Source organism: Paramisgurnus dabryanus, chromosome 17, assembly GCF_030506205.2.
Source record: "Paramisgurnus dabryanus chromosome 17, PD_genome_1.1, whole genome shotgun sequence".
NCBI classification, from domain to species: domain Eukaryota; kingdom Metazoa; phylum Chordata; class Actinopteri; order Cypriniformes; family Cobitidae; genus Paramisgurnus; species Paramisgurnus dabryanus.
The window spans coordinates 1,274,438-1,298,134 of NC_133353.1; the positions used below are offsets into that span (position 1 = coordinate 1,274,438).

Consider the following 23,697-nt stretch of genomic DNA (forward strand, 5'->3'; position numbering starts at 1 on the left):
AAATAAATGAATGTCCTCCAAATAAATGTCTTCCAAAATCGGCTTGTGAAAATTGTGTTTTTAATCTGTAGCACAAAAGTTACTAACAAGGAAACTTAAACTTGCAGCACTTCTACAAACCAGTCACAGGATCCTACATAGTAAATTATTTATGAACTACGTTGCCTCTCAGCACAAGTATTATTCAACATAAGCCGACATCAAATATGCACATTGAGAAACACAGCCTAAACATTTGTAACTAAAAGTTACAAATACACATACTGTACAAAAGTAAGTATCCCTACTTTACATGAAATATACAGTATGATGTATACATGAATGTATGGTAAATCATGACATGTTTACAGTCTGTAAACCAAGCTTCCGTAATTTATAATGAACCTTATGACACTTAAACTTAACAATTTTGTTCAATTCAGTCCCAGTTTTCACAAAATATCAGTCTCTACTAATATTTTCTACTAACAATTGTTTACAGTAGGCTAAACCTGCAGATGTACAATTAGCCTACTCATCCGTAAAGTTAATAAAAGAGAAATATTAAAATTGAGATAATCTAAAAAAGTTACAACATTATAATAATACACGTTCGTTGCTTATAAGAACAACAAAGCTTAAAATAAAACACATACGCACTTTGTGTGGAAAACGTTACAAAAACTACGTATCCCATCATCCATTGCAAACCCCGGAAGTTCGCAATCCTTTTCCTGACCAATCACTTGCGTTGCCCGTCACACTGAAGCGCAGTTTTGCGGGAACTTTGGAGACAGAGCTGTAACAATCTACCGGTCACCCGCGAAAAGGTTTGTAGAAACTTCTAGGTCGGATTTGATAAGGAATTGTGATGAAGCATGTGTATTTATTGACGATTATAGAGATAAGCGATTATGTTATGTCCATAACAAGACGTAGTGAGGCAGCTAACGTGGCTAACATCGCAAGTTGAAATGTATGAGTGCGGGCTTTCTACCAAAATATCAATAACAATTCGGTGTTACTGCAAGTGATAATATTCTTAGATGTCGAACATGTTGCATGACTCCTAATAAATAGTTGGAAATAACCCACAAACGGCTCTTAATGTGTGCGATTATCTGTAAAAGTGAAACTACCGGTTTGACAATTCGCAAAGTGAAGCTGGGTGCATAAACGTCATTACAGATTGGACACAGTGTGTCAGTGTTTATGTGTTAGCACGAGGAGTGAGAGTCTACGTATTACTAGTTATTATGGGGATAGACATCTATATACTATATAGCTGAAATATAGTTATATATAGGAAGATGATATTTATTCGCAATCGTGTCAGGTGAAGTTTGACGTGTTCTTAATATTAGTCGTTATCATGCGTTTATCTATCTAAAACCATATTAACAAGCCTAAAGGTAAACATTACATTCTGACCCAGAAGTCTGATGACACTTTTTTGTTTTATTTAAACCTAAGAAAACATTAAAACAAATATACGTAATGAGATATTTAAGACATTGGTGACAAATTCTAGGTCACTAAATTCAAGCAAATTTCGAACGTTGGCTGATATATATATTTTTTCTTAACTTGTGTTATGCCAATAATACAATTTCAAATTAAACAAATTGTATTAATAATCTTGCACAGACTTGCCATGGCCTATGCAAGACAATGCAAATTACGAAATAGTTTTGGACCCGCCTGTACCTCACTTACCCTGGACTCGGGCCAGTGCTTAACCCTGATGAGAGTATTGTGAAATTTCAGATTTAGAGTTTACATTTAAAATTGCCAATTGTCTTAACAAATGATCAATAAAATGGATATGTATACAATTATATTTAACTTTTGAATTATCATTTTAAATATGCAACACTTAAATCTTTTTGTTTTGGGTGCGGCCAGTGAAAATGTTGGCAGGGCATGTGAAAACTTGCTTACCAGCATGACTGTTAATTGTAAAAGGATTTGTGTTTCTCTTGTTTGATACTTTAAAGCCATTCAGTGAAATGCCACCCAAGGCCAAAGCAAATGGGGAGAAAAAAGCAAGAGCTCCACCTAAGAGGAAACTGGCTGAAGATTTTCCACCTGGAGAAGTCCTGACAGATAATGCAAAGAAAAGATGGAAGCTCGGGACGGCTGTTGGGAAAGGAGGTTTTGGCCTGCTGTATCTCGGTAAAAGCTGTAGAAAATTAAAAATATCTTTTTCTGTTGCCTTACTGGAATTGATTTGTCATAAATCCTTTTAGCTAATGAGGATTCGTCTGGATCTGTTGGAGCTGATGCACCTTATGTCATTAAAGTGGTAAGAACTGTTTATTTTTTTTTTACATTTATTCATTTAGCAGATGGGGATTGAGTACAAAGATTTTTTTGTTTCGACTTTAAAGATGAAGTGTGTACTTTCTTCCCCATTAGCATTCAAACTTGTTGACATTTAATTTATGTGAACAAATAAGGATTTCAAAATTAAATTAAAATATTAAATAAGTAATTAAAAATTAAATAATTAAGTACTAATTACATTATTTTTAAATTACCCGCTAGTTACACTGTGAAAAATGTAATTGCATCATTTACTACTAAATTCTTAAAATTCATATTAAAGGAGTAGTCCACTTTAAAGATGGGGCCCATTGACTTACCATAGTATTTTTTTCCTACTATAAAACGTCAATGGACCCCATCTTTAAAGTGGACTACTCCTTTAACCTTGACCACAAGGACAATAGAAATAAAACTAACTCTAACTTAAACATTAAGGGGTGGTTTCCCAGACAGGGATTAGCTTAAGCCAGGACTAGGTCTTAGTTTAATTAGGAAATATAACTAGTTTTAACAAACATGCCTTACTTAAAACGTTACTTGTGTGCATTTTGAGGAAAAACAAAGGGTATGATGTATTTTAAGATATGTCAGTGGAAGTTATTTTTAGTTTGGACAGCTCTGACATTTATTTTAGTCTAGGACTAGTCTAATCCCTGTCCGGAAAACCGCCCCTAACTGTAACAAGCTGATAGCATCACATTTTCAATAGATATATTTTAGCAAATTAACTAATTTCTAATGCATTTTAAACTTTATTTTTATTACAAACTCCTCTACATTTAGAATTTTAATTTAAATGTATTATTGTTTTATACAGAATTGATGAAAGTATACAGTATGTTATTCAAGTATCATAATTAGCTGTAATTAAATTAGGAATGCATAACGATTAATCACGATTAATCTATAGCAGAATAAAAGTTTTTGTATGTGTGTGAGCTGTGTATAATATCTTTGTATAGATAAATGCACACACATGAATGTATACATTTAAAAAATGTTCACATGTGTATACATAATTATTATATTTTATATATTTATTATATATATATATATTTATATATTTATATTTAATAACATTATAATATAAATTATACATAAATAAACAAAAACATTTATTTTGCTATAGATTAATCGCGATTAATTGTTATGCATCCCTAAATTAAATGACTTAAAAATGAAGAGTAATTTCTCACTCACATGTCACATTCCTATGCAATAAATGGATGAGAGTAGACTTTACTTTTGTGATGAATTTTCAATTGTGTGTTTGCCTTCACAGAGTTAACTTAAATCTTTGTTTTAATTTGATATATCTTTTCAAATGCCAGTTATTTTTTGATGATTGTTTTTACCATGTCTTGCAGGAGCCAAGTGACAACGGCCCTCTGTTCTCCGAACTGAAGTTCTACATGCGAGCTGCCAAGCCTGATCTAAGTAAGCCCCCATGACTGCAAATACACCCTCATATGCGTGATGAGTCGGGTTGAAAAAAGTCGAAGAGCAACTCTTTTAATTAAAGAAAGTTCTGAGCTCGCCATTGAGGGCTTCATGGAGACAGACAAACCGTAACTCTCTGCCTTTGGTGGCTCCTATGGCTGCCCTAAGGCCACCGCATTGCGCTTTATTTAATAACAATCCAAATGTCAGTCTCCCTTGACAATTAACTGCTATATTACTAAGGGATGCTCATGTTTTATTCATTGAAATATTGTAATGTTGGTAAATATTTGTCCCACCAGCAGATTACCTTGCGGCACAGTCACAGTTTTGTCCCTTAGGAATACTCTTATATTATTTGGAGCACGAACAAGTTTGAGGAAAAAGTTTTGAATAATTTTCCACTTTATTTATGAATTTATTGTTTGATTTCAAGTAACTCTTTTTTTTTTAACAGTTAGTGTGATGTTTTTATTCGATTATGTTGTGTATGTTGTTTCAGTTGTGGCTTGGATGAAGTCAAGGAAAATGGACTATTTGGGAGTACCAAAATATTGGGGCTCTGGTTTTCATGAGAAAAGTGGTAAGAGGTAGGCAAAATCTTTATAATTTTGATATTTAGACCCGTTTTCATAATAAATCACAAGGTAGCTTTACTATATGTCCTATATTCAAGAAAGTTTTTATTAGACCCTAATGATTTCTCTAAAATCTTTACAACAGATACAGATTTATGGTCATGGATCGATTCGGAACTGATCTACAAAAAAAGTTTGAGGGAAATGGGAAGAAATTCCCACGCAAACTGGTTCTTCAGCTGGGCCTCAGACTTGTAGGTTTTTTGCAAAAATCACACAAATTTTACTGTTTACTGGAACCATTGCAGAAATCAAAATCTGAGGTGTTTTTGTCACTCATGATTCATTCAACTGTCTGGAGTTATTCAATAATAGACGGTTATTGAAATAAGTGGAATTTAGTGATCTCAACATTGCAGTTACCTTGAGTCTGCACTAACTTATGTAGGATTTAATGGCTTTTTTGGGTCACACCATGTTCATTTTATGTAAGTGTACATTAGGAATGCACTAATATATCGGCGTGTAATCGGTATTGGTAGATAAAGCATTTTTTCCCCAGTATTGAACATTGGCTGATTATTTAAATACAGACGATGATTAAGGCAGATTACATCCCGGTATTCAAAAGGGGCAAAAAGCCGGATCAGAATGCATATAGGGTTCCCAACGGGTCCTTGGAAAGTTAATCTGGGGGGAAAATTCAAGGCCCTGAAAGTTTTTGAAAATATATACATATAGGTCATTGAAAGTGCTTGAATCTATTTTATGCAAGAAGTTTTCTGGGGAAAAAAATCCATATTATTCCCTGTGTAGTATAGGATAACATCATAAAAATTTAAGCACACGTGCTAAACTGTTCGCTTTAAATGCTTGTAACTTCTGTATGCGAATGTTGATTCATACCTAAATGCTTTTTTGCAAAATTGTGTTTGACACATGAAAACGTCTCAGGTTACGTATGTACTGTTGTTCCCTGAGAAGGGAACGAGGCGCTGCGTCTTCCTTGCCATAATTCCTGCATCCCTGTAACGCCGTCTTTGGCAATATTTCAGATAGCGATATACTTCCTGGCTCTCGGGTCACCCTGTCTTTGTCGTTAAGCCTCACCGTTGGTTGAATTTGATATACACATTCAGATGCACTTACCCCTGGAGGCGTCCACAAAGTGTCACTGCAGTGACGCAGCGCAAGTTCCTTTGAAAGGGTAAAAGGTAACACGATGTAACCTTGCTCTCACTTGAAATGTGTCCCCACATTTAGTCCTTGAATTTGAGGGTATTGGACCTAGAGAGTCCTTGAACGGTCCTTAAATTTGAAGTTAACTAAGGTGTGGGAACGCTGTGCATACTGTGTGATTATTTTGAATTGAATAGCAATGACAATAACATTGAATTTAAGAATCAATGACATCATAATTTGAAACAAGAAGCAAAAGTATCGGTATCCTTTGTAACACTAGATGTCATTCTAAGTAATCAAAAATCGGTATCGGCACAGAAATTTTGCATCCCTAATGTAAATCCCTACACTGTGCATTCCTAGTGTAAATCGTTTCAAAAATATTTGTGAAAGTACTGTTCATTTTTGATAAAATATGTATTTTCCTTTAAATATATGTACAAAATGCTTAAAAAGGTCTTTGACATGACAGCCAGAGAGATAATCCTATAACAATATATTCTCATAGTCTAACATCTTTATCTCTCCAGCTTGATATTCTAGAGTACATCCACGAACATGAATATGTGCATGCGGACGTCAAAGCCTCCAACCTCCTCCTGTCCTACACCAACCCCAATCAGGTTTGTTTTAAGCCCTGCATGTGTTTATTGGTTGACTGCTGCAACCATACAGAGGAAAGTGTGTGTTGAGGGAGCTCTTGGTCTTTTTAATTGGAGTACCATAATTTTGAATATAAGAAACTACTCTATAATTTTTTTGCCATCTGTTAATGAGATTTGGGTGAAAAAAGAAAAAACTATTTAAGCCTTTAATGCTCGGTTCATAAACTGGAGAGATTAGAGCCAGTATTGGAGCTGTCGCTAGCAAATAAGGTTGGGGGGCTGGGCAGGAGCAAATATTTAATTTGAAGATTAATAATGTATCAGTGGTGTATTATTAAGATGCTATTTTTAAAGTCACAATTTAAAACTCGGCCTCTCGGGATTAGTGGCTGTTTACTATGAGCACTTTTTTATGGTTTACCTTTCAAATTCAAACCAAAGAGTTGTTGGGGTGTACTTTCGGCTTTTTAAAATACATTTGTGTGCATATTTTATATAATGTTTAGGTGTGTATAAAGTGGTGAATACTAAACTGCAACTAATAATTATTTTCATAATTGATTTATCAAGCGTTTTTTTTTATTAATTGGATAAAAACATAAACATTTACTTAGTTAGATTCTCCCCTTATTATCGCTAAATAAGGCACTAAATTATGGTATTCACATGTAGAGGTGTATGTTTAAAAGTGCAAAAGCCACACACTACTACAGTGAGTTTTACTAATATATAATCTTTTTGATAAAATACGTTTATGCAGCTTTTAAATAGTAAAACATCGGTAGTAAAGCATGTGATGTCACAGACATCACATCATCATGAAAACAAATTTCATCATCGAAGATTATCGATTTTATCGATGAGTTGTTGCAACCCTATGTTCAAGTCGTCTTCAGTATATTAATATGCACTTACTTTTAAAAGGCCACCTCTGGACACAATTTTGCACTGCTTGCAAAATTAGAATAAAGATGCATCTGCATTTTTTGGCGCTGATTGTTCTAGTGTCTTTGAAACATTGTTAACTGCTTACTGTTGCTTTGAGAACTCACCTGTCAAAGTGTTAATTGTCAAACCTTTTTTATAGGTGATATACCGCTAATTGGCAGTCACTCTTTTTGCTCTCATTATTATTTTTTTTTAACTTTGCCATGATTTGTTTTAGCAGTGCTTTACATTTTTGCAGCACATGTGACAGGAAGCATGCAATTCTAATTTTGCCCCATGCAATTGTTTTTGAACTCAGGTATATTTGGTAGATTATGGATTGGCCTATAGATACTCACCTGAAGGAGTGCTGAAAGAGTACAAAGAAGACCCAAAGAGATGTCATGACGGGACCATTGAGTTTACTAGTATCGATGCTCACAAAGGAGTCTGTAAGGAATTGCATCATTTAAATCTTTCAATCAACATTAATTGATTTTACACCAAGTCAGAGTTTTCTGCCCATGTAAAACAAAGCGTTTATGATCTTCACATTAACTTCACACTGGCAGAGTTGGTATTTTGAAAAAAAAAAAATTATATCAGAGGAAAAACTTTTAAAAGTTTTTTTCTGCACCTTTTCCTAAACAGATTATTTATTTCGTAATTTAATTTGTTGCATAGGCTTTACTAAATTAGAGATGTAATGATTTCTGGTTTATTGGTTAACCGTGATAAAAATGTCTAATGGTTAGTATTACCGCGTAATTTTTTAATTGCAGTTTAACCGTTCCAGTGTCACGGCTCGAAAACCTTTGTCCTACAACAACCAATTTTAACAATAACATGAGACAAACACATTTATTCACGTCTGCTCCCATGTGTTTGTGTTGAAAGTGCTGTACTGACTGAATTTTAGTAAAAAAAAAAAGCACTTTGTTTTCTAACGTGATTGCGGTGAGAACAGGTGTTGTGCAGTTTACTCCTTGGTCCTAAAGTACACCCAGTTTCTCACAACATACAGAGACATATGACTTGCTGATTTGTGCTGTGTTTATGTGAAAATCTGATGTACTCACTTGTGTTTTATCTGAAGAAGATGAGTAGGGTGGTCCTTATAATGACGAAAATTTTTAATTGTTCCTACAATATCTAGGAGTTCCTCAAAACCATTGCATATTTCTGAAATCACATATTTTTGCAAACTGTACCATTTAAATGCACAACACACATAAAACTTATTTTAAGTAATTTCAGTCTCTTCTGATCCGAGTAACCATATAGCGGACCTGCTTTGTGTTTCTTCAGCCATTGTTTCAGTTTATATTGCAGGGCTCAAAATTAACTTTTTTATTTGGCAGCACTGGTGCTCCCAACTTTAAAGAGTTAGGAGCACCAGCAAAAATTTAGGCGCATCCATCCAAAAACTAAAAGGCACCAAAACTACAATGTATATGTTAATAGATTTATTTTATAAAAAATAAAACGCCACCATGGCCAGCATTTAAAATTTGGTCTTCTATTTATTTTATTTCATTTTATTTTTTGCTGCATAGATTCCAAAATTAATACCCAAATGTTGTTGAAATAGTATAGCAATAATAATTTAACAATTACAGGTAAAATGATTAAGATTACAATAGAAAATCTAGCAAACACGTAAAACACTGATTAATTGGGACATTACAAAAGTGACCGTAATATAGAAGGCTAATATATATATATTGGTATTGATAACTGCATTACCAGGATGCTATTACTACTAAATAGGCAATGTTTTAAAAAATACTATAAAAACATACCATCATTGTCGTGTTCCACATCAACATGGACCACATGTTTGTCGGATGTCCATTCACCAGCGCATGCGCACATACACTATCAAACACTCTTTGACAGACAGGTCGGTGTCTCCATCAATAATGAACACATTTGTCATGACACTACTTGTGTTTTTGGCACTTTCGCCATGTTTAAGCAAGGTTAGGCGCTTAAAATGTTTTGATTCCGCCACCAACGCCGTTTTAAAGGATTTACAGTAAACACAGTAAGTTACATCGAGCCATTCTCATAGCGGAGCCACTCGTAATCTTGAAGCCACTTTCTCTGAAAGGTTTAACGGCAAGTCTTCCGGTGGTGGAGTCGCATTTGAATCCGGATCGTCGTCATTAATTACAGTAGTGACATTGGCTGTAGTCGGCTCGTTCTCGTCACGCTCGCGGACGGTTCGTCTTTCACATTTTCGTGCTTCACGTACCAACGTAGCACGGCAACAAGGAATGACTGACGCCTATTTTTAGCCAATCTGCGGTCTTCATTAAACGCAAGAACTTAATGGTGAAATTTGATTGGGGCAGCACGCAGCATCACAATCTAAATCAAGTCGCACCACACAACAAAATGGGCAGTCGCACAAATGCTCCCAAATATATTTTAAGGTGGCACAGATTAAATTTCGGTCGCATATGCGACCAAAATAGTCGCAATTTCGAGCCCTGATATTGTCTATTGTGCTTCTTTTACATTGAAGCAAATAAGTCCGTTGCTGCCATAAGTAAATATTATTAAACAATTATACATGCTAGCACAAAGTATCACATAATACGCAAAAGTGTTAAAACTTCAAAGGTCTTGAGAAATTAAAAAAAAAAAAATCCTTTTTATTTATTTATTCAAACATATTGGTCGGGTGAGAGCATGAACTTTTAAAACTTGAAAAATAAGGACCACCCAAAAGATGAGCATTTATCTCATGACCCCAAATGTGCCATGATTAATGTTATGTTATTTATTCAATGTTTATGTGAAAAAAAGTGCACTTACATGTAAAAAACAAAATTTAAATTTGGTTTGAATCAGTACTTTTTTACATTTCAAGAAATTGTTTACAAAACCCTGATGATATTGATACATTTTCATACCATTTCATCTCTATACTAAATGATATTTATATAAAAATTCTTGAGATGCTGAGTTTTTCCCTTGTAAATATCTCAATTCAGCTCCTTCAAGGAGAGCAGACCTTGAAATCATGGGCTACTGCATGATCCAGTGGCTTTGCGGCCGTCTACCATGGGAGGACAAACTTCAGGACGCTGTTTATGTCAGAGACTCTAAACTAAGGTGAGCATCTTTGTCTCGCATGGCTTCATTCATTCATTTACTATCAGGTTGTTGCAAACCTGTTTACATCTCTGTGTTTTGATGAACATTGAGGAAGATATTTTCAGGAATGTTTGTAACCAAACCGTTCATGAGCCCCATTCACTTCCATAGTATTATTTTTCCTAATATGGAAGTCAATGGGGCTTATGATTGGTTTGGTTACAAACTTTCCTCAAAATATCTTGCAAAAAATCATGCAGTTTTGTAACAACATAAGGCTGAGTAAATGACTGAATTTTCATTTTTGGGTGAACTATCCCTTTAAGTATATGCACATCTAAGGGAGCCGAAACATAATTCACCTTATTGTTTGCCCTGGGCTAATAAAAATCAACTTCTCATCAGATAGTAACAATGCCTCTGCAGTACAACTAATTAATTTTACCTCAGATTTGCCTCTAATTGGCTTACAACTTATTACTATGAAGTTGCACGGTAGACTAGATGCAAATAATAACAGGTCAGATTTAATGAATTATACTGAAGTACGTTTGATCCGTTTGTAAATATTTCTTTCCCTTAGGTGTAGAGACAATATCGATGAGTTTATGAAAAGCTGTTTCCCAGAAGATAAACCAGGTGAGAAAACGGTGCATTCACAGTGCATGCTTTCATTTAAAAAAAATAAAAATTGAGGTATTTAGGGTGCAATTTGGTAGTTAAATATCAATTATATAGATTATATATGTTTAGCACCGCAGGTTCTTCCAAAAATTACTCTCACAACTGTACTTTTAATGAGATTTTAACATGTTTTTTGACCTCGCAATATAGCCACCTGTGAAATCTGCGGTATTACTTTTTGTTTGTCTGCCAAGCCGTAATTGGGCTGACGCACTTTCACAAACAAGAGGGCGAGGGGCTCTTCTCTTGATAATGAGAGTGAACCCAGGTGATTTAGCCCTAATTACAACTAATCTATCAGCCCTGTGCTAATTCCCAGCAACTTCTCACACTAACTTTAAATGGAGAGCGTGACCACTTTCTGTCGGGTGTGTGAAGGGGGCATTACAGACAGGATTTAGCATTTTCTTCTGTTGGGATCAAATCGCACGTGTTGCACTTTTTTGTACGTTTTGGAATTTGTCCCAGTTTTTAATGTTACCAGGCCAAATAAATAGTGACTGATATATCAGCTGGGCCATTTTGAGATTATTGGCAGAAACCTGCTTGGCTTTGTGTCATTTTTACCAAATTTTCTAGCAACTAGTCAATGGATTATACACATTTTGGTTTTCAAATGGAGTATTACTGTATTTTATTTTATTTCAGAAGTTATAGCATTTTCAGCTTTAGCCTATGTAAACTGAATAAACTGCATAAAATATTCTGTTTAATTAAATAAAATTATATTACAATGATTTAATGTATAGGTGCAATAATGCAAAATTAGAAAAAAAGAATGCATTTTGTCAACCACCAAAAAGTTTTTAAACAAACTTGTTTTTCCTCCTTCTCTTTGACCTCTGCATTAGTTTTGCAGTCGCTGCGTGGCAGGCTGTACTTCTGCAGAACTTTAGGGCGTTCTTTCCTCGCGTCGTTTAAAAATCAAAGCCGTCATTGGCTTCCTTTGCTCAGACGCTGATTTGACGGCAGTTCTTAAGCCGTGTGACAGCCGCACGGCAGACGGCGAGATCTCTCCTCGGGCTGTTGTCTTGTGCGTACACGCCGCATCACAACACCGAGCTGATAGGAGGCGGCACTGTTAGCACGGCCATCACGACTAATTCTGTTTGGTGTGACTATTTTAACAGCCGACAGTAAACAACAGTTTGTGAGCGGAGAAGTATAAAGAACAAAGTGACAAATGTCAGCCGCTCTCCTCTAAACTTAGCCTGAAGGTTAAAGTGTGAGCGGCTTCTGTGAAGACGTTGCCCACAGGGACCGTTCTGTTTTTCCTGTGCTACAAACACACATGGAGCTACCTTGTTAACTTACGACTTCTACCTGATCATTTAAACTGAAAGGCCAAGTAGCATTAACTTAATCACACAGTTGGTTATACTTGCTATTTGTTTTTGTTATATTATTACAGCGGATAAATATATATATTTTTAAATCATTAATATTCGATTATGAAAGTTGTTGTCAACGAATGTGCCATTGCAGAGTTTTTTTTTTTTGTCAATTTTTTAAGTACACTTTTGTACATGAATACACTGATCCGATTAATCGGAAAAATAATCGTCTGGTTAAACGATTACCATAATAATCAACTGAGCCTTGGGTATATGTGAAGTGTGTAATTTTAAAGTTCTAATACTTTCTGTCCAGGCATATGTAGAGACAACTACAATTAAGCTATTGGTGACTTCCTTAAAAGTGTAAATACTGTGATAATATTAAAATATTACTGTTTGAGCATCTTATAATGTCAGGTTGCGACTTGGGCTCTATGTTGTTTCAACCATTAAAACGCAATAGTGATTGTGAAACCTGTTTATTATTATCTTATGCAAATATGTTTTTTTGTGAAATTACACCCCTAATCTTTGTCTTTTCAAAATTTTAGTGGAACTGGCAAAGTTCATGCAAGAGGTCAAGTCTATTGGATACAGTGACAAGCCAGATTACGCAAAGTTTCGAGCTATCTTGCAGCAAGGGCTGAAGAGCATAGGTGCGACTGATGACAAAAAGCTGGACTTCACACTGACGGCCAATGGCACAGGCCCGGCTCCTGTCAAGGTGAGAGTTACGTATAGTAGAAAATTCAAAAAGTGAAACCTAAATTGACCATACTCAGTTTTCTGATAAGGGAATATAAAAGTGCTCATGTGATACCTTTTTCATGCCTAGCGTTTAAAGTAAGCTCATTTCAACATCCTGTAATTTGTTTACCTGTTGAAAGCAGCATCAAATTTTAAAATGCCTGCACACAACCCATGCCTGATTGCTCAGGTTAGTAGAAAATGCGGTTAAATGCATTGATTTTCAAATTCGATTAAAGTGTGATGCTTTTAACAAATGTGCTTTAGACTTATTTACATTGCTTTTTCAAATCAACATGCACATTTGGACCTTGTCCACATCAGCTTGCCTTTGCCATGAAGTGTGATAGTTAAAATATGTATTTTTTATACTAAGTCTTAAATAGCGAAAATACAAAGTGTTTTATTACAAAAATATATTTATTTGTTTTTGTGCAGATAAATGTGTAAAGCTGGAGTGTTTTTAATTAGTGTTTTTTAATCTGCTTGGCAAACCTTTATTTTTGTCATCTTAGACTGCACTCAACACCCTCGAGGTGTCAGTCGGGATGAGATCTCAGTCATGTGAAACCCAACGATAATACTTATTTTCTAAAAACTTGTGAAGTTATAGCTTGAAATTGAATTTGGAAGGTAATAGCATTTAATTGTTTAGTTTGGTTAAGCTGAATCGTCTTAAAAAGATTAGTTCACTTAACATGGAAATGTTATCAACCTTTGCTCCTCCACATATAAAACTGACATGACTTTATTTGGAGACTATCCTGCACATGTTTTACCATAATAAAAGTACTGACTGAGGAGCATAGGTGCCAAGCCCTACAATAACAAAAACAGGGTTAAAGCCAGGGTCAGTGCCATAGAATATAGAATGAAGGGGCCTCCATGTTTCACTGGGGGGCACAACTTATTCATCTTAGTAGCAGTAGTAGTAGTAGTAGTAGTAGTAGTAGTTTATTATTATTATTATTATTATTATCAGGGTTTCCCCTCAGCATATTTTAGTTAAGGCGGCCTGCCTAAGCTTGGAAACCCTACCGCCTTAACTAGGTCGTCCAAAAAAAATAAATAAATAAAAATCGCTGCACAAAAGGCCGTCAAGTGCATCTTGGAGAATAGTGCATACGTGCATCACACGGCCGAAATGAGAAAGACGTGGTCCGGACCGTCACTGTCTGGAGGATAACTAGCCAAAACATCTCGGAGAATAGCGCAGACGCGCTTCACACCGCGAGCGTGCACGCGCACACCACACGGCCGAAATGAGATAAGACGTGGTCCGTCATGTCTGGAGGAGAGTCAGTTGATATAACGCGTGTCCGTGAGAACTGTAAGTGGACTTATGTTTTGGGGTTATTTAAGCCTGTTATTGTTTTAGTCTATAGTTCTTGCAATTTTAAAGTAAGTTAGCTGGTGATTTTGTTGTTTGAGCAACCTGCTAGGGTTTCACGTGCCTGTTGATTAGATAGGCTATAATTGTTGAGCGCTCTTGCTCACTTTATTTATGTTCATTATTTACATGCTACAGTAGTTACACTCCTTCAAGATAATGTAATTAATAGTGGGAAATAATCAGTTTTTATTTTTTTTATCTATCTATCATCGTTCGCCAGACGTTCTACAACATCTGCTTTAGTTTGTGTTTATTAACCCTTTAGTTTCACTTCATCACGCAGCTATTCCCATTAGAGGTAAAAACATTTAATTAATTAATAATCTTGTATGTGTTAATTTTTTGTCATAGTTTCTTCAAAATGAAGTTTTATTTGAGTGTTTTAAAATATTTTAATTTTCATCATGATGCATACGCCCGGCCCTTTGATTGCCACGCCCTCTGCCCCACCCACCTGCCCAAACATACTACCTTTACTAACAAATTTTCTGCGGGAAACCCTGATTATTATTATTATTATTATTATTACATGGCACTGTAAAATGTCTGGTACTGATTGGCCTGATACAGCCTCACCTGGGTACTGCGAGCGAGTCATCTTAACAGGGACAGTTTAATTCCTACGAATTAATACAGTACAAATGTGCATAATGAGATTTTATTTCCAATGATTATACCCAATGTCCGTCTTTTGACTTTGCGCGTCTGTCCTTCACTCATTGGGAAACAGGTTTCCCTTGTAGAAGGTTTGTATTTCTTAAAAATTATCTAATAAAAGATATCAAGTCAAAATGTTATGTCTGTATCAGTGTTTCCCACAGGATTTTGAGATACTGTGGCGGTGATGACGTCACATGCTGATTAGCATATATGTGACGTCATTGCGTTGTGTTTTACTCTTTGATCCGTCACATTATATTGCATTTTAACACAACTGAATGCTATTTTTACATAGTTTCTATTCTGTTGTCTATAAAATAGTGACTAAACAGGACCCAGTAACGACCCACGACCAATGTTCCCTCTAAGCTGCGCGCGTGCGCGGCCGCGCAGGCCAGCCAAAGTGGCCGCGCAATAGATTTGTCAGACCGCGCACATTTTTCAGACCGCACATAAACATTGATGCATTTGATGTTGTAAAAGAATTATGAGAGAGAGAAGGCGAGTGTTCTAGAAGGAGAAGAAACTTTCAACCAATCGCTGATCTTGCTACGGTGACAGACACTTTTATGAGCCAATGGTAGCAGCGCATTCAGTTCACACAGTGACGCTGCCAGCACGGACGAGCACAGAGTGAGAGCGAGCCAGATGAGCAGCTGCACGGGTCGATCTCAAGAAACTAAAATATTTATTAAGAGGAAAAAGTTCAGATTCAAAACAGTGATTTAAAACAAATTATTGGATTCCTGAAGTGATGCGATAACTTGGAAAAGCTGTCGCTAGAGTGAGGAGAGAGCAAAATAGAGAATTAGAACGGAGGCAGATGCAGAATCACAGAGCATCAAAACACTGCGAATGAACTTCTTCTTTTAAATAAGAAGTTAAAATGTATGCTTTGGTGAGTTATATTCTAAATATTAACTTGACATTGTGGCATAAGTGTTGCAAATTTGGCAGCAAACTATGAGTTTTATTAGTTTGTTTACATTGGCCGTTGGTATATAACGAACGAGCTGAAGCTATTTACATTTGAAAGTTAACAGTCAAGTAACGTAAATGTGATTAAAAAATAAAATTTTAAGTGTCAATATGTTCAATAAGTGTTGAAACCCTGAGTTAGGTTGTTATTTGAAATGTTTACATGATGCTTATTGATAAATCTGTTGAACTGAAGATTAATTACTGTTCTGCCTTGTGTTTTTACAAGGCTGGGTTTTTTTGTGAGAATTTCGAACATCTGTAAAGTTCTCCTGCTCCATCTTGGACACGCGAGACAATTAAGTGAAGGTGTATACAAAAAGGCGAGCCAACCAGAGCTGTGCTTTGAATTCATCAGAACTGGTAGGAGGGTATTTTTCCTTTTTGTTTCGGACAACTACTAGGACGTGAATTCGCTGAAACTTCATTTTCCGTATTTTCTTGGATTTTCTTTAAAGGACAGGACACTGACTTTGAACTGAACTATTTGAACTATATAAAGGAACAAACGGTCCTTTGAACCGAATCAATTGATTCATGAATTCAACCCAACAGAGTCATTTAAGTGAATCATGAATTTGGATTACAAACAAAATGAAACAGTGTTACACTTTTACAAGTATTTTATTTATTTATTTATTTGCACTGTAGTATATGAGAACTGATTTTCAGCTTGAGGTGAACGGTTCAATCTGCTAAACCCAGGTACCTGGTAAATTCAAAGAGAGTGTTAATTACATGTATTGGGATTTATACACAGGCCCACATTGAACATTATACGTGTGTATACACTAAACCCCGTTACACGCTACACTGTCATCTCTTTGAATCTCCTATGGTTAACGCAGGCTCGTGTTCATTTTCGGCAGGTCGTGTAGTTGCGAATTCCTCACAGTACTGAAATGTGTGCTCAGAAAAAAAATTATTTGCTCAGTGCTGAAAAAAATTAGAGGGAACATTGCCCACGACTCAGTTTTTCTTTGTTGAATTCAATCAGCTCTTTCTTTAACTGCTGCTAAAAACGGGACATTGTCTGAAAAAAATCATCATACGTTTACATTGAGGCTGTACTGGTGTTGCTCTTCTCATCAGTGTTGTTGTGTTATGAGCGCTTTTTTATTTGAAATACGAGTGGTAGTTTTATTGTATATCGCGTATAGCGCCAACAATTTGTTGCAAATTCAGAAATATGAGAGAATACACGGTTGCTGTTACTACAAAACACGTGCATGGGCATGCCGCGGTAGGGAGAGAGCTCGGACACAGACTCACATCAGAACGGGTATGTGTGGGAAAAACTACTGCTAACTAGGCATGGGCCGGTATAAGATTCTGGCGGTATGATAACCTTTAGCAAAAATACCACGGTTTCACGGTGTTACGGTTTTGCCATTGCAACACAAAAATGTGTTATTTTTTAAATGCCAGGTAAAAATAAAGCCTTTAAATTATAATATGCTTTCAAAAAATATATAATATTTTTGTAATGTATATTAAATGTATCATCAACATCAAATCAATCACATGACTTAATGATTTAATGAATTTTGTATAAACACAGCTCATACCTTGGAGACGGTATCACAGAATATTTCAGTGGTTTTGAAACCTTGACTGTTTAAAACCTCGGTATACCTTGAAGCCGGTAATCGGCCCATGCCTACTGCTAACCTTTTGTTAAGTTACTCTCATGATGAACTTGATCAGCCGTAGCATCCGTGACTGTTGACGTTTACGCGAAAAAGAGAAAGAACACGGAGGAACACGGAGTTAAATACTTTTCACTGTTATGTGAGAGAGGCGCAGGCGCGTAGCAAAGAGAGGGGAGGGGGCCGGAGGCGCGCGCTGTTGAGGCGCTGCACACAACGAGAGAGGGAGGATGGAGGCGCGCTGAGCGCTCGCTGCAATGAATTAAGCCGTTCTAAATAGTAAAATTAAAATGTTAATGGGAATCATGAAAAATCTATTTGTGGCGGCCAGTGTTGATTCTGTGGCGGCCCGCCACAGATAAATGAATATATGTGAAACACTGCTGTATATTTACTCGTATAGCAACTAGCTGTGGAATTAGTGGGACTGTACAGCCAGCCGGTGTTGTGTCGAAGTCTGTTCCCTCTATGTTTCTTATAGCGTTTTCGTTACGTTAGGTTTATAATTTATTTAGAAAGATTAAAGATTTCAATTGGTCATACTAAAAAAGCCAAATTTCAACGACCTGTTTTTTCATGTACTTGTACAGAATGGTTTACCAAAACTAAGTTACTGGGTTGATCTTTTTCACATTTTCTAGGTTGATAGAAGCACTGGGGACACAATTATAGCACTTAAAGATAGAAAAAGTCAGATTTTCATGCAATGGCCTGTTTAAACTTAGAACACGTTATTAGATTACTCTTTGACTTTGAGTACACATAAGTGACAGCTTAATGATTTTTTTTTGTGTACTTAAAGACTGCATACACCATTTTTTGTCACTGGTGTTACCTTACCTTTTTTAGCAATATTAAAGGTGTTTATGAAATAATTTTTTCAGCTTTAACCTGATAAGGAACACTGTGCCGTACACGTTCACACCCCCTCCCTTGCACGTGAGGCTGCATTACGTCATTGTAACTTTGAAGCATTAAATCTTTAAAATATACGGTCATGCGGCACATCGTTGTAAAGCTTAGACTTTTGGGATTCCATTAAGCGCACACAGAAAGCATAATAGGATTTTTAGCAGTCATAAAACTGTAATCTAGTTGTTAGTTACCTGAACCGGGCGGCGCCGATTTAGGATATTTACTTACCTTCAAAATCTTTCCTTTATCCGCTTCGGTGAAATTGTCCAAAACAAATTGTTCATAAATCCCCAAAAGTCCAAGGAAATGGAATATCCAAGCCTTTTAATCCAAAACGATTTGTTCATCTCACAATCTTGACGTTTCTGACCGAATTACGATATAAATAGTGTATACAATAAGTTCACTAACAGACATTCGTTCGAATCTCACTTTTCATTCATGATTTATAATGAATATATTCGGATGTCATGTTTATTGTGCAACGTCTGAGGAACAAATGCGCCCCCTTGTGGAATTTCAGCCGTTCCATAAGAGGCTACAGCCTAATTCTTAAAGGAACAGTATGTAGGATTGTGGCCAAAACTGGTATTGCAATCACAAAACGTGTGGCTAAAACTGGTACTGCAATCACACAGCTGGTGGCCAATACCAAACGACAACATAAACATAAGTTGAGGGCTGCAACTCCACTTTTTAAATGACAATATCCTGGCCGGACCCCTGTTGTGAGTGATATAAGTATTTGAAATGAAATGATTTCTTAATGTCTAGTGACATATCAGGACCATTTAATGATTAATTGATATAAATTTCTTACATACTGTTCCTTTAAGTATAGCAGAATTCAATGAATTTAAAATTATCATCATGTCACATGTGAAAGATTTTATTTATTCTGAAAGAAAAAAAAACACCCAGCGACCACCAGTGACCACCAGTGACACAACAAAACACCAGTCACTGGTGTTACTGATCTTCACCCATAAGGAGGGTAACACCAATGACAATTTTCACAAAATTGCTGCTGCAAAGTATTAAACCACATGTTGTCAATCATTCTATACTCACTAAACAAAGTAGTTTAATCCATTTGGATTCTAGTTTTTTGCAATTCCCAAACAATAAAGGAGGTTATACCAGTGACTTAAACTAAAAGCTTTATATGAAATCATGAGATAAATGAAATTATTTCTGATAACTGAAAAGACAGTGGACTTACCATGGGCTTCTCTTCATAGATCTCCAGGAAATTGAAAAAAGGAAGTCAAGTGATGTCATCAGTGTGATTTTTATTAAAAAATAAAGAGTTTTTTGTTAAACGGTAAGACCAGTGACACAACTGTTTCAAGTGTAATATTTCTGTAAAGGTTAGGGACAGAAAAATTGAAATTTCTGTAGAATGACCCAGAAACCCTAAGCCTTTTAATCTATTTAAAAAATAAACGTAATGTGATGAAAACGCAATAAGAACACTTCGACAGAACACCGGGTTGTTAACGCAAACAAATCCCTCACTATAGTAAAACCATAACTTATCATGACACTGAAGTGCAAGATTATGCATGGATGAGTCATGCAAATAATAACGACCAGCACATAACCAAATAGCAAAAGTAAACAATGTCACTGACAGATCTACACCAGAATGTACTAGGCATTTTACCTTCAGAAAAGCTGCAGGTGGCGAGAAGACTTTTTAAAGGTCCTTTTATTTGTTGCGATATTTCTTTGTTTCCTCAAATGATGAGACTTTCAAGTGTGGCTTATGGCTCATTTGTGGTCCGTAAAAACATTATTTAAAACAGAATGAGTTCTCACGCAGAGAACCAAATTTGTGAATTGTAAACCGATCATTCATGTAGGCTAAGTCAAGAGTCAAGTCAAGAGAAGCTTTATTGTCATTTCAACCATATAGCCTAAATAAAGTCCAACTTATAAAAATGATTCACTTTTATTGTGTGTACAAAACAGTTTGTGATTTTTCAATTTGGGTGAACAATTTCTTTAAGCCTGAATTCAGTTTGTGTTCCTTGTAATTCATGAAAAACAAAACGTCCAAGCCTGCAGAGATGCCCGTATAGTTTGTGAAAGCGATAACCCCATGGCTTCATTCATGGGGTCTGGCACAAAGAGCTCCCGGCAACAAAGCCATCCGCATCTTAGGTTCTCTTCAGCGCTGGGGTGTTTATCCCTACGGCCCCTCCTCTTCCTCCCACAGACAGGTCCTGAGTGCCTGTGTTTATTCCCTGCTAATGTATCACAAATTTGCTGACACGGTAACCTTGGAGTCGGCGCGGGGCCGGCAATCAGCGAGCCGCACTTACGACGGGAGGGGACGGACTCTCCTCGCTTCCCACAATGCAGTTTGCATATGGAAGGTGCCACCAGGGAGCTGGCCCATGCCAGCTGAGGGTTACCTGCCCACTGCCGTTATTGTATGTAATTATCGAGCCAATCTGTTCAGCTCAGCAGGGTCTGGATGGTAATCATGAGGCAGCAATTGGCAAAATGGAAGGGAAATGTGAGGGGGTGGGATGGGGGGCTGGTATAGATGATAGTTCAAGTCCGAGAGAGGGGCGAGCATTCATTATGCAGTCTGAGTGAAGAAAAGGGAGAATTTGATTGCTGTCGTTAAGTGCATCTTCTTCATAACCTCTGGATCGGTTAGTGAGATTTCCTCGAATTGTGGACTTCTCCAGACTGTGCTCGACTTTTCAGTGGAGGGAAAAACAAGGATTGGAGTTGATGAAATTGTTGAAATGTATTATCTCAAATTACTTATAAATGTGTGGAAATTTCACATTCGGAGTCGGACCTGTAGATTCGGACACTGCTAGAATCGACCCTAGTGTTAGGGTTCTATTTTTTTGTTCTGGATTAGCAATGTTTATTTCAGTTTATTTCCCAACCGACATCCGCAGCTTGTTAAGCGAACATGAACAGTTAACTGGTAAGATTTTGATATTAAATTGCCATTGAGTAAAAATACAGTTGACGGTTGTCTGTGACTCTGTAAAAACAATTCAAACATTTTATTTAATTTGAACGTGCAAACAGCTGCAACAAATCAAAAACGGAACCAGGATTATAAAATTTTCACGCAACATTGTCAAAGAGCACGCAATCAGTTCAAATGTCTCTTTTTCATCTACCACAATGGCAATTTCTAAAGCAGGACAGATTTCAAAAAGTTTTGATTTGCGTCCTCTTTCTCTGTTTGTGCAAAAAGAGCGATGTTTATGGTCAGGGTCTAGGTCTGTCCAGACGGGATCAAGAACTATCGCGTCATCTTTTACACACACATGCTACAAAGTTCACCTTCCAAACCATATTTAAGCACGGACACATATGCAATACACATGAATTCTTATACAAATTATTACTTTACCAGACTGCCAGGGCAGCAATAATTTGCGTAATATATAGGCCATTTACAAAATAAAAATAGAAAAGTGGCAAAATGTCTGTAGGCACCGTGCGTTAACAAATATTTACTGATAATATTAATCAGTCATAAAATCTTACTTTCTGTTAACCGGTCAATATGAGCATCCCTATTCTGGATGAATTTATATCTTTACTTGATAGTTGAATTGTAATTGTTTACTCAAGCGTTGAAAAAGCTCAAGGCACACATAATAGTTTCCGTGTGTTTACTGAGCAAAGGTCCCTTCTTAATATTTAATTTGAACTTCTTGCAGGGCTGCTCTAGGCAAGCGATTTGACCAATGCTTCTTCCGTCATATTCATTCCTGTTTTTTTTTTCTTTGAAGACTCCAAAGAGAAAGAAAGCAGAAGACAAAGAGCCATCTAATGATGAAACTGATGAAAGCCCTGCAAAGAAAAGACGAGCTCCTCAGAAAAAGGGTAAGCCATCTCTATAATGTTATTTATGAGTAGCCTAATCTTTCTTTTTGACCCTATACCAGATCTGTTAAAGGGACACTCCACTTTTTTGAAAAAAGCTAATTTTCCAGCTTAAACATTTGAGTTTTACAGTTTTGGAATCCATTCGGCCGATCTGCGGGTCTGGCGGTATCACTTTTAGCATAGCTTAGCATAATCCATTGAATCTGGTTAGACCATTAGCATTGTGCTAAAAAATAACCAAAGAGTTTTGATATTTTTCTACTTTCTTTATACTATTTAAAACTTGACTCTTCTGTATTTACATCGTGTACCAAGATTGACGTAAAAGTTGCTATTTTCTAGGCAGATATGGCTAGGAACTATACTCTCATTCTGGCGTAATAATCAAGGGCTTTGCTGCTGTAACATGGCGGCAGCAGGCGTAGTGATATTACGCAGTGCCTGAAATAATCCTCTGCTATTGAAAGTAACCAAGCAGACTATTTTCAGGCAGTGCGTAATATCACTACGCCTGCCATGTTACATCAGCAAAGTCCTTGATTATTACGCCAGAATGAGAGTATTGTCCTAGCCATATCTGCCTAGAAAATCTAAATTTTTAATTTTACCTCGGTCGTAGTACACGATGTAACTACAGAAGAGTCAAGTTTTAAATAGGAAAAATATCGAAACTCTTAGGTCATTTTTAGCACGATGCTAACGGTCTAACCAGATTCAATGGATTATGCTAAAAGTGCTACCACCTGACCTGGAGATCAGCTGAATGGATTCCAAAACGGTAAAACTCAAATGTTTAACTCTAGGGGAGCTGGAAAATTAGCATTTTTTTTTTTAAGTGGAGTGTCCCTTTATCATTTACATAGCTCAACTATTTAAAAGTTGATAACAAAATGTGCTGAGAATCTGACACACAAGCACAAATAATAAGCAAGTTATTCAAGTACAGTGAACTTTATCAGTGCTAGCTTCTTTAAGTGCTAATAGGGGATGTATACCTGAGGTAAAGATCTAAAATGAATTGATTTAACCTCTCTTTAGAGTCCAATGCGGCGAAGAAGCCGGCGAGAACCGCAAAGCCACGTCCAACTAAAGAAAAATCAGAGGCGACTTCTGAGCCTGTGGCAAAGAAAAGCAGAGGAAGGCCTAAGAAAAACTCTTAATCCCCCCTCGAAATCTAGTTGAAGTTTTTGTATCTTTTAAATTTTATGCTTTGTGTTTGTCCTTTATGTTTGCATTTTCTTAAACTTTAACAGGATGTTGGGCACACTTTCTTACAGTGAAATAATAATAATAAATAAGAGAAAAAATACGACAGTG

General features: G+C 36.3%; 1 protein-coding gene and 1 long non-coding RNA gene across 2 annotated transcripts; both read left to right on the forward strand.

Annotated features, from left to right (window-relative positions):
- The first annotated feature begins 706 nt into the window (after positions 1–706).
- vrk1 (VRK serine/threonine kinase 1) lies at positions 707–23,697 on the forward strand. The gene is made up of 13 exons (XM_065248744.2): positions 707–809; positions 1,977–2,154; positions 2,229–2,284; positions 3,675–3,744; positions 4,250–4,337; positions 4,471–4,579; positions 6,038–6,130; positions 7,359–7,491; positions 10,042–10,162; positions 10,728–10,783; positions 12,717–12,889; positions 22,284–22,377; positions 23,419–23,697. The coding sequence occupies exons 2-13, from the start codon at positions 1,989–1,991 to the stop codon at positions 23,538–23,540; spliced, it is 1,281 nt and encodes a 426-aa protein (XP_065104816.1). The 5' UTR covers positions 707–809; positions 1,977–1,988; the 3' UTR covers positions 23,541–23,697.
- Positions 15,315–16,267, forward strand: LOC135733368 (uncharacterized). Its single transcript, XR_010526942.2, has 2 exons — positions 15,315–15,863; positions 16,173–16,267. It is a non-coding gene; the product is annotated as an uncharacterized lncRNA (long non-coding RNA).